The 12,900-nt window shown below is 43.5% G+C and overlaps 1 protein-coding gene across 1 annotated transcript in view; it reads right to left on the minus strand.

Moving 5' to 3' along the window:
• Window positions 1-8,079: 8,079 nt before the first annotated feature.
• LOC124622709 (acetylcholine receptor subunit alpha-L1) overlaps window positions 8,080-12,900 on the minus strand; it is a 565,111-nt gene continuing 560,290 nt past the window's right edge. Inside the window, exon 9 of the mRNA XM_047148499.1 lies at window positions 8,080-11,319. Within this exon, the coding sequence (XP_047004455.1) occupies window positions 11,128-11,319 (192 nt within the window). The 3' untranslated portion in view covers window positions 8,080-11,127. The remainder of the gene's footprint in view (window positions 11,320-12,900) is intronic.

Raw genomic sequence — 12,900 nt, forward strand, 5'->3', positions numbered from 1 at the left:
GGAGATGAATTTCTTGGAAGAATTGTGACAGTTGATGAAACATGGCTCCATCATTTTTCACCAGAGACGAAGAGACAATCAATGGAGTGGCATCATACAAATTCATCCAAGAAAAAAATTCAAAACCACACCTTCTGCTGGAAAAGTTATGGCTACGGTGTTTTTCGATTCCGAAGGACTCTTGCTTGTGGCCATCATGCCAAGTGGAACAACCATAAATTCTGATGCATATGTAGCGACACTGAAGAAACTTCAAGCTCGACTGAGTCGTGTTCGACCACATATGGCAAAAGCAGGTCGTTTCGCTGCAGCACGACAACGCACGGCCATATGTCAGTCACAATACCATGTAAGCGATCACAAAACTCGGATGGACAACACTGAAATACTCGCCTTACAGTCCTGATCTGGCTCCATGTGACTATCATCTCTCAGGGAAACTGAAAGACTCTCTTCGTGGAACAAGGTTTGAAGATGATGACTCCCTTGTGCTTACTGCCAAACAGTGGCTCCAACAGGTTGGTCCAGAATTTTAGCATACGGGTATACAGGCGCTGGTCCCAAGATGGCGTAAGCCAGTTGAGAGGGATGGAAATTATGTGGAGAAATGGAAATATTGTTCTTAAAGGATGTATCTACACACTGTAGCCGCGCGGGATTAGCCGAGTAGTCTCAGGCGCTGCAGTCATGGACTGTGGAGCTGGTCCCGCCGTAGGTTCGAGTCTTCCCTCGGGCATGGGTGTGTGTGTTTGTCCTCAGGATAATTTAGTTTGTGGTGTGTAAGCTTAGGTACTTCAAATCAAATGGCTCTAGGCACTACGGGACTTAACATCGGAGGTCATCAGTCCCCTAGACTTAGAACTACTTAAACCTAAGGACATCACACACATCCATGCCCGAGGCAGGATTCGAACCCGCGGCCGTAGCAGCCGCGTGGTTCCGGACTGAAGCGCCTAGAACCGCTCGGCTAAGCTTAGGTGCTGATGACCTTAGTTGTCAGGTCCCATAAGATTTCACACACATCTAAACATTTTTTTTACACACTGTAAAACTTTCAAACATGTAGAATAAGAGATGGATTTTTTTAAAAAAAATAGTGTGCATTTCTTTTGGAGTGACCCTCGTATGTAGAAGGAAGAAGTATGGTATTTTCCCCCGATATACTACAGAATGTATGTTAGTTTCCGTATAGTTCGGTGTACCAACCACAGCAAGTGACGAATAATAGTTGCTTTCCACGCCACACGGGCTAAAATACAGTTGCTCTTCATGGTTTTCTGCTAGGCGGCGAGGAATCTGGCGCACACGCAACTTCGGGTACACTAGTTGGTGAAACAGTGTGTCAGCACTACCAACAGAGACGTGCAGTTGAGCAGCGAGGTGTTTGATTGTGATCCGTCGATCACCTCGAATGAGAGTGTCCGCACGTTCCAACATTGCATGGGTCACAGCTGTGTGCGGCCGGTTATCACGCGGGTGAAATGACGGGTTTGCGCGACCATGTTGCGATGTCGACAGATGCCTCCCCAACGACTCATCGTGCTTCTGTTCACTGCCAAGCGTCCGTAGACATTCTGCAAGCACCCATGAATATACTCGAAGCTCTGGTTTTCTGCCAAAAGGAACTCAATGAGTGCTGTCTGGTTGAAACGCAGACGCCATTTTGAAGGCTACATATAGCACCGCCACCTATCTGAACTTCGTGAAACTATAGGGGCTTACGCAGGTATATTCCTCAATGTCCCACAACAAATTCCGTATTTTTTCAACTGAAACTGTCAGAGAAAGAAACATTTAGCATTACTTAATGAACTCCCCTCGTAACGCGCAAGTACACCTTTTCGCATAGCAAAAACGGAACGGAGGCACCAAAACGAATAGGATCATGACTGGGATATACTTTTATCTTCAGTCGATCCTGTCTATTCAGGCAAACAGTACCTCAAATGGCTCAAATGGCTCTGAGCGCTATGGGACTTACCATCTGAGGTCATCAGTCCCCTAGACTAGAACTTAGAACTACTTATACCTAACCTAAGGACATCACACACATCCATGCCCGAGGCAGGATTCGAACCTGCGACCGCAGCGGTATCGCGGTTCCAGACTAAAGCGCCTAGAACCGCTCGGCCACACTGGCAGGCTCAAACAGTACCTCTTCGTGTTACAAGTATGTCAAAAATAAAATCTATGGTACAGATATTTTTAGCTAAACGTTCTTACCAAAATGTTAGGTGCAAATCCTTGACAGCAGTTCACGTATCGTTACATTGAAGCTTTCTTAGCGAATTGCCCGCATCTCGTGGTCGTGCGGTAGCGTTCTCGCTTCCCACGCACGGGTTCCCGGGTTCGATTCCCGGCGGGGTCAGGGATTTTCTCTGCCTCGTGATGGCTGGGTGTTGTGTGATGTCCTTAGGTTAGTTAGATTTAAGTAGTTCTAAGTTCTAGGGGACTGATGACCATAGATGTTAAGTCCCATAGTGCTCAGAGCCATTTGAACCCATTTTTTCTTAGCGAATTAAAAGAAAATATACAGACGTGTGGCACTGTGCGCTGGGAGACCACGAAAAGAACGTTCGGCCACTTGATGAGAAAGTGCCTACGGTAGTCTCTATCTTAGCGATGAGTAAGAGCTGTCTATTGAATGTTTGTGTTACGTCTAGGTGGCTGTATATGGATGGGTGTGACTATCATGAGGTGTAATGTTAGTGACAGATTACCCCGTCCCGACGCAAAGTACGCTCCTCTCGAACAGGGCTGCCAAGCATACAGTTCGCGGCAATACCTTCAGGTCTACTATTTGCCCTCTCTCCGTGATACTCTGAAGACAGGTTTGAAAATTAATGCACGACATTGGCATACTATCCGGTGCTCAGTAACTCTGTTCCACAAACTCTCCTCCCTTTTCTGGCGAAATACCGTCGGTAACAATGTCTTCCACGACCTCTATTCGAAACGGCTACTTCCGTGTTGCACCTTACAGTCGTGTGTTAGCGACCACACGTATGCCAGCGCATCTGCCAGAAATAGTACAGTATAATAAGAGGCAGCTTCTTATCTTGCTTGATTTCGCTCTTACAGTTAAAATATTCATTCATACTGTAACGATTACTGCACTGGACTCACATTTGGCTCCAAATTACTTCTCACTCGCCGGCCGATGTGGCCGTGCGGTTCTAAGCGCGTCAGTTTGGAACCGCGTGATCGCTACGGTCGCAGGTTCGAATCCTGCCTCGGGCATGGATGTGTGTGATGTCCTTAGGTTAGTTAGGTTTAAGTAGTTCTAAGTTCTAGGGGACTACTGACCTCAGCAGTTAAGTCCCATAGTGCTCAGAGCCATTTGAACCATTTTGAACTTCTCACTCACCCGTCTTGTCAGCTATTTAAATTGTTGCCGGGCACCAGACTGCTGAAGTGAATCCAACAATGATGAGATTAAGAGAAGTTGGAATAGATCATAAGAAGGAAAAGAGGCCAATAGGGAACGACATGGTGGAAAACACACTAATTATTTGTTGGGCTGCCCCAAAAAAAAATGGCTCTGAGCACTATAGGACTTAACTACTGAGGTCATCAGTCCCCTAGAACTTAGAACTACTTAAACCTAACTAACCTAAGAACATCACACACATCCATGCCCGAGGCAGGATTCGAACCTGCGACCGTAGCGGTTACGCGGTTCCAAACTGACGCGCTTAGAAACGCACGGCCACACCGGCCGGCTGTGCTGCCCAAATAACGAGGAAATTAAACAACTGAAAAGTAATTCTGGGAATTGATTTGCCTCATTGGGTTGTAAATTGTAAGTCAACTATCCCGCATGGGATAATGAATGCAGTCGCGTGATGCATCTTGAAGAGGTAGTGGGCAGATGAGCAAGTTGTGGACATTGTTGAGATTACCGTGGTCCCCACAGAACACATCGTTCACGGTGGACAGGGAACTGCCCCACTGTCACAGTAAAGAAGTTTCGTACTCATTACCATAAGTTAGTGGACAGTGGGTCATTATAATTCCAGCGTTGTGAAGGTCCGTCGCTTGCCGAATATGAATCTAGGCATCTCAGAAGATTAGGCGATGCAAATTCCAAAGAACAGCGGTGAGTCACATAAACAAATTTTTGTAACTTATCGACTCTGTTGTTTCCAGTTCTCGTCAATATTGAGCCAAATCTTATGCGACTTAACTGCTAAGGCCATCAGTCCCTAAGCTTACACATTACTTAACCTAAATTATCCTAAGAAGAAACACACACACCCATGCCAGAAGGAGAACTCGAAACTCCGCCGGGACCAGCTGCACAGTTCATGACTGCAGCGCCCTAGACCGCCCGGCTAATCCAGCGCGGCAGTATTGAGCCGTTCATCCAAAGTGATACACTGTTTCTCCAGTTGTGGAATATGTTATCGCTCAGTAATACATTTCACTTCCTCTCCCTTTGTTAGGGAGTCTAAGAAACCTACTTGACGATCCTCACTCCACCGACAAACATTCAGAGGCTGTTCAGGGACAATTTTCGAATATTTTGCTGCAAGGGACTATCCAGAGAAATGCAAACACCGTCAGACAAAACACTATGCCGTGATGTGGATGCGTCGTTGCGGGAGCAACAAACCATAGCGTCGTTGCGTCTCTGTTCCGTTGCAGTCAGTGAGTCCCTACAGGAGGTGCTTTGGCGTCTGCTTACGCTCTTGCCCGCGAGCAGAGCAACTGCGGCGTGTTGGGAACTGAGGGAAATTCGAGCGTACCATGTAGTCGCGATAATACAGGCGGAGCGCAAATTACTGTGAAATTGGGGATGCTCAGTTTTCACAGCAGTGCCCTCTGATAGCAGCAATGTCCAGTCGGCATTATGCAACACGGACAATATCTTCATACAATCCGCCGTGAGAGGAGTAATTTTACACAAAAATACTGTATTTAGTGTATCGTATTACCCTGAATACCTACAAGAAGTTCAGTTTACGAAAGCACATCTCTTGCCACATCAAGGAACAAAGAATACGGATGCGGAATATCTGAAGGATCTTAGCGTGTAAAAGAGATTTTAAGAGGCGTTTGAAAAGTCCGTGCAAAAATAAAAACTGCTTACGTGTTTGGGGTAAACCTTTTTTATTTTTCGATGCAGTCTCCTTTTAGACTTATACACTTCCTCCAACGCTTTTCTAATTTGTTGATCCCTTCCGAATAATAGGAATTGTCCAAGTCTGCAAAATAGCTATTATTGCTGCAATCACCTCCTCGTTTCAAAAAAATCTTTGTCCCACAAGCCATTTCTTCAAATTGGGGAACAAATGGTAGTCCGAGGGAGATAAGTCTGGAGAATATGGGGGATGTGAAACGAGTTGGAATCCTATTTCCATTAATTTAGCGACCACAAATGCTGAGGTGTGTGCTGGTGCATTTTAGTGATGGAAAAGGACATTTTTGCGATCTAATCGCAGGAGGTTTTCTTGCAGCTCTGTTTCCAAACGGTCCAATAACGATGAATAATATGCACCTGTAATAGCTTTACCATTTTCCAGATAGTCGATGAGCATTATCCACTGCGAACACCAAAAGACAGTAGCCATAACCTTTCCGGCCGAAGGAATGGTCTTCGCCTTTTTTGGTGCAGATTCGCCCTTGGTAACCCATTGCTTAGATTGTTCTTTGGTCTCAGGAATATAGTTATGTATCCATGTATCATCCACCGTGACGAAACGACGCTTAAAGTCCTGCGGATTCTTCCTGAACAGCTGAAAACCATCCTTCCAACACTTTACACGATTCCGTTTCTGGTCAAGCGTGAGCAATCGCGGAACCCATCTTGCGGATAGCTTTCTCATGTCCAAATGTTTATACAAAATATTATCAACCCGTTCATTCCAGATGCCCACAGCACTAGCAATCTAAAGCACCTTACCTCTTCTGTCATCCGTCACCATATCATGGAATTTATCGATGGTTTCTGGACTCGTAACCTCCACAGGGCCTCCAGAACGTTCAGGGTCACTTGTGCCCATATCGCCACTCCGAAAATTTTGAAACGACTTATAACCTGTTTTAATCGAAGGTGCAGAGTCACCGTAATGTTTATCAAGCTTCTCTTTAGTCTCCTGATGGTTTTTGCCTTTCATAAAGTAATGTTCAGTCACCACACGAAACTCTTTCTCTTCCGTTTTTTGACAATCACTCGACTTTCTTGATTCACACGAATGCCAAACACAAAGAAATAGACCAATATGGCTGAAACGTGGCGTGTGTTCTTTCCAAAGATACTACTAACTAAACATGATCTCGATACACGCCAGTGGTGCCATCTTTCGGACTGTGCACGGACTTTTCAAACGTCCCTCGTAAAACGTAAAAGAAGCTCTCTGATGAAAAGAAAAGAAAATTCGAACGAATGAGCTACAAAATTGCACTGCTTTTAGTAAAGTCTTAGCGCTCTTTCGTGTACGGTAAGGTAATAAATGAAAACATGGTGGTTTACTGTTGAACATTTATGTTCATTTCAGGTAAAACAGTTTTGTGTGTGGTGTTATCAAACACGACAATTATGCGTCCCGCCCAGTTATGTCAGACAACGTCCTGAGCCAGTTTGCTAAGCCTTTGTAAAGATTTTTTACATATTCTTTAGCGCTTTATGGATGTCTAGGTTTCATGCATGTGACATCCATAGCAGCGCTGCAGAAATACGCTGAAAATTTTGTCATGTCATGAGATATGTTAGTTTATGTGTCTAAACGGATCAGCGCCAGTGCCGTTGGGAAATAAGTCGGGAGTCGTAGCACAGCTGAATGTGAAAACGAAAAGAAGCTGGTCTGCAACTTCAAATAACTGATCTACAGTGCGAACAGCCAATATAAAAACAGTCCAGAGTTATTTAAGCGTTTTATAAGGATCGATCACCTCGTTTCCACAAGTTTCCACACGGCACCCCACCATATTCTCTGTGATACGGAGGAGGTAAAGTACTCGCTGCTCGCAGGCAAGAGCTCAGATTCTGCTCACGGGACACGTTTACTGTGAAGCCATGGTATAACGTCTACTTCTGTTGTCAAAGGCAGGTACCGTCAGAGCCTGTGTAAGAGATACCCAGCGCATGCCGTCGATATTAGCCATGCTGTGCACTATTTTCAGTGTAATACAGATGAAGAGCTAATTGGAGCAAGGAACCAGACGAAAAATGTAACGAGCCACCTGAGGTTGTGGGGTCCCTTACACCAAAATACCCAGAAGATATCCGTGAACATACTATAATCAGACCTATGTTAAGACGCGTTGGATGCAATAGTGGATGTGGTGTCTATTGCCATTTTATACACCTGTAAGTCACATTCAAATTACTCCTTACTCACATAAGACCTTTTTTTTTAAATTTTCACGATCGTTTTACTATACTGCGACTAGGGAACTGATGCTCTTGAACCAATACACATGTACGTTTCCCTAACAGTACTTTCCTCCCTTTGTTTTTATAGGCTGTCCCCCCTGATCTGAATGTGAGTCAGTTCACGCAACTGAAGTCCTGCTCGGCCATTTGGTCAGCAGTCCTATGGTCTCTTTTACAGAGTCCTTTCCATTGCTCTGCGGCAGCCCAATCGTTTAGTGCACTCTCCTCACTGGAGTTTACATTTTCTGTTTTATCCTCCAGAGTAAACGTGCGCGTAAGTTGTCTCCCCTGTGTACAGCGAATGTGACTTGTAATTACGTGCCGAAAATTTCTTGTTGCACTAACGGAGCAACTTTCAATTGTATACATCATCGTACTTACATTTAGTGGGTTAAAACACTTGCTAGTAATTTCTTTCCTAGTTTTGTGAACTACCACAACTTACACAGATCTGCTGGCGTTTTCAGATTTTGTTTTCGATGCTGTGTTTCTCGATTTTGTATTTCTTCTGTAACTTACCCTTCTTACTGAAAATTTTGTAATAAGTTGACCTCTAAATAAATGAACAGAACATTATAGTAGCAAAGTACATTATGATTGCTTCTACAGATATGTAGTAAATTTATGGAAAATCATATTGCGTACAGCCAACAGAAAGCAGAGAACAACACTGAAAGTTTCCTCATATGTAATAGTTTATCCACCAAGAATATTACACAGTACATTACAAAAATATGTAGTATAGTGCACACACACACCTATATGTAAATGACGTCGAAAAAATCGACACTTCATACCGGTCTCTTTGGCACGACACCATGGGAAAATGCAAAAATTTACTAACATGTTGACAATATTTTAGCTTGTTAATCATGAATACCTACTAAAGAAACCAGTTGTACAGTAATCAGAATGCCGAGAACATCAAACAGAATAATTATGCATAAATACTGTTAAAATTATATTTTTCGTTAATAATTGATGAACTGGAACATGTAAGACATTCTAGCCCCGGCTACAAACGTTTCGTACAGGAAACCAGAGCTGTATCAGTCTTGAAAAAACTCTTATTTTATACAAGAGTACAACTTAGACCGTATATGGAGTATTGTTTACTGGCAAGAAAGACCAAACAGGAACTAAAGTAGAAAATACAACTTTCCATAAAGCGTGAATAATAAACTTTACATCTTTCAACTCTACTGTATATGGCAGGTCCACAGTGGTAACGAGACTTTCATGTAACAACAAATAATCGTATTTCAAATGAAATTGTTTAATTTGGACCACCAAAGCATTTTATATCTGTGGTGCTACGAGAAACCTTTTTTTTTCTTTTTCCCCGAAAAATGAATGTGTGTAGAACTCAGTCGTACTCACTGAGCAAACAGGATGTGTTATAAGTCATACTATTTTCGTGAAGTGTGACAATAATAAAAAATTCAGATACCTGAAATTTAATTCACAACTCACTTTTAGTTAGATAAAGAGCAATAAAAAATCATGAAGTAGTGAATTAATTGTTGTCCAGATGACTAGGAATTGTACTACTTAAACTTGGTAATTACGTTCCCCTACACGCATACACCCATCTCCAATTGTTTCGCTAGCGCTATAATGAACAGTATATCTATTTATTTGATCTTCTTTTAGTAACGCGTTTATTGTTAAATTACGCCTCGGGAGATGGGATATCGATTTGACATCAAGCTGATTAACTGTTATGTCTAACTGAAATGGATAATGCCTAAATATGAAATGTAGCTGTGATGAATGAATGTGAAGAGAGGAGAAACAACCGTTTTCTTTCATTTTATCACACTACAGAAACAAAAAACCACAGACATTGTAAAAGCTGATATAATCGACACCCCATCAATAGAACGGCATAAGAATTTTAAAATGTCAGTTTATCTAATCACTCCGCCGGACAATGATTTTTTTTACAAACTTTAGTTACTTAGTTTAGTGAAATTGTTTAACTGAGCTATTATCTTCAACACTCCTGATTTTATTTTCTACCACGTGAATTGTCCATAATTTTTGACAAATATTAAACATGATTAAATACTTTGGAATTATGATTCAATACCTCGTGATTCGTGGGCCACATTTACGAACCTAATGTTATATCCTGCAACACGTGCGGTTCGGTAGTACTACTACGTCATATTTCAATGACGAACTTTGTATCTACTACAAGTTTCAGTTCTGTTATTCGCGGAAAAGTGTGAAGAAAGAGAATGAGGCTTTCCTCAGTTGCAAGTTAAATGCAAATAAAAGAAAATCCGTTTCAATCGAAAAACAAAAGAGCCGCATGATATACGTTTAATACTTGACTAAAATTTTATGTTGCACTGCTCTCAGGCATTTTTGCGGCGGTTTTGGCAGGAAGTGTGCGACGAGCTGCCCTTACAAGGGAAAAATGTAGATCTATAGCGGAATGTTGTGATTAGATTCATTCAGTAACTTACGTGCTCATCTCACATTACATTTGCCAAATAAGGCATCAGCTTTGCGAAATTTGGACGAATGATAAATACTGCAGTCGACATGCCTTCAGTATCAATACATATCTCTTTTTAATACCATCAATAAGTGCATTAGTTACAGCGCAGCCTCTGTGTATGTAGATCCATTAACGAACACTAACATTATCGTAATGTGTTACAGTTATCCTCCTGCAGCTGCTTCCGGATCTTTCGATGTTTTGTGGCGTATCCGTGTGTGCGTTTATACTTCATATCTGCGAATATTTGAAGAATACACTCTTAACGTCAAGATTACTAACTACTTTAAAAAAAATTGAAATACTTGTTGTTCATAAATGTAAAATACAGTTTTTTTTAGAATATTTCCTCCTGATCAGTGCGTAAGATCGCACTGGATTTTCATGTAGATATCCGGGTAGGCAAGATTTGAATGTGCATAATACCTTTTATCCGTCTCAGTCCATAAACAGCTGTTTCATGGGCGATGACGATGATGTATGTGAAAGTATTAAATTATTTATGTACCATTCGAATACCTTTTAAGCAATCCTGTGTCACATACGGGTCCATTAATTCAGAAGCCCAAGTATAAAGCTCATTCACTCCATACTTGCAATAAAAAACGCATGTCTCAATGTAATTCTGATATGAAAAATCAGTAGCAAGATCTGAATAGGGGTATGTCTAGCGCGAGGTTACAGTTTGAAAACTGGTACCTATTTACGACGTCCATAATTGTAGCTATTGTAAAATATTCTTTTGAGCTGTTATAAGATACAGCAGAGATCTAACATACTCCCAGTGGAAGGAAACTTCACGGATGTCGAAAGTCTAAGGACCTTTTACCCGCATGGTTTTCATATTCAACCAGTAAACAATTTTTGAAGTTACTGTTCTATCTTGCGACACAGCAGTGGTGTGATTCTCCGTATATTGTGAATTACGGAATGGCTTGGGACACAGCATCTCGCATTAATGAAATATCTTTGGTTTCCGGTGGAGGTAACTGGATTAAGCTCCAGACTGTCAGTCAACTCGAAGCTTCACTCACTGAAATACTGGTAAACACGACAGCGTAAACTGGCAGCGGAGTCCACTAACATTACTACGATTCGCTGATGTAAATAGATTCAGCACAAAAGCAGACGGCTTTTATTATTCGATCTAGGTTCCCAAATCTCGGCGGTATCAGCTCGTCGCAGACACCCGTCTCGTGGAGCCGGCACCTTAAGACGGTCGGAGGTCGCCGGTCGTCCACTAGAAGTCGATGTCCGGCAGGAACTGCTGCTGGGCCACGGACGAGAGCTCCATGTCGATGGGCTTCGTGTCGTCGTAGAGAGCTGGAGCCTCACACAGGATGGCGAAGGTGCCCACGATGGAGGCGATGGTGAAGATCCACAGGAACAGCCGGTCCAGCACCATCGCCACGAAGCCCCAGTCCTGGTCCTCCTGCAACGACAACGTTTCATTGAGATATCGTCTTTCGTCGTGCTCTCAACTGGTGCCATTCCGATAGGGTGGCAAGATACGACAGAGGGGACGCTAAAAACTATAAAACAGCTGGCGGCTCAGTCTGGAACCGCGCTGCTGCTACGGTCGCAGGTTCGAATCCTGCCTCGGTCATGGATGTGTGTGATGACCCTAAGTTAGTTAGGTTTAAGCAGTTCTAAGTCTAGGGCACTGATGACCTCAGGTGTTAAGTCCCATAGTGCTTAGAGCCATTTGAACCATTTGAACTATCAAACAAGCTGAGACCAAATCATATTAGTTAGAATAAATAACCGCTACTAATTGTGAGTCCTTTCTCAACGAAGACGACATTTTACATATGTTAACGGAACTAGCTGAGTCACCTGGATATACACTACTGACCATTAAATTGCTACAACACGAAGATGACGTGCTACAGACGCGAAATTTAACCGACAGGATGAAGATGCTGTGATATGCAAATGATTAGCTTTTCAGAGCATTCACACAAGTTTGGCGCCGGTGGCGACACCTACAACGTGCTGACATGAGGAAAGTTTCCAACCGATTTCTCAAAGACAAACAGCAGTTGACCGACGTTGCCTGGTGACGTTGTTGTGATGCCTCGTGTAAGGAGGAGAAATGCGTACCATCACATTTCCAACTTTGATAAAGGTCGGATTGTAGCCTATCGCGATTGCGGTTTATCGTATCGCGACATTGCTGCTTCCGTTGGTCGAGATCCTATGACTGTTAGCATAATATGGAATCGGTGTATTCTGGAGCGTAATACGGAACGCCGTGCTGGATCCCAACGGCCTCGTATCACTAGCAGTCGAGATGACAGGCACCTTATCCGCGTGGCTGTAACGGATCGTGCAGCCACGTCTCGATCCCTGAGTCAACAGATGGGGACGTTTGCAAGACAACAACCATCTGCACGAACAGTTCGACGACGTTTGCAGCAGTGTGGACTATCAGATCGGAGACCATGGCTGCGCTTACCCCTCACAGACTGGAGCGCCTGCGATGGTGTACTCAACGACGAACCTGGGTGCACGAATGGCAAAACTCCATTTTTTCGGATGACTCCAGTTCTGTTTACAGCATCATGATGGTCGCATCCGTGTCTGGCGACGTCGCGGTGAACGCACATTGGAAGCGTGTATTCGTCATCGCCATACTGGCGTATCACCCGGCGTGATAGTACGGGGTGCCATTGGTTACACGTCTCGGTCACCTCTTGTTCGCATTGATGGCGCTTTGAACAGTGGACGTTACATTTCAGATGTGCTACAACCCGTGGCTCTGCCCTTCATTCGATCCCTGCGAAAGCCTACATTTCAGCAGGATAATGCACGACCGCATGTTGCAGGTCATACAGAAAATGTTCGGCTGCTGCACTGGCCAGCACATTCTCCAGATCTCTCACCAAATGAAAACGTCTAGTCAATGGTGGCCGAGCAACTGGCTCGTCACAATACGCCAGTCACTACTCTTGATGAACTGCGGTATCGTGTTGAAGCTGCATGGACAGCTGTACCTGTACATGCCATCCGA

This window comes from Schistocerca americana, chromosome 7, assembly GCF_021461395.2.
Source record: "Schistocerca americana isolate TAMUIC-IGC-003095 chromosome 7, iqSchAmer2.1, whole genome shotgun sequence".
In the NCBI taxonomy this organism is placed as follows: Eukaryota; Metazoa; Arthropoda; class Insecta; order Orthoptera; family Acrididae; genus Schistocerca; species Schistocerca americana.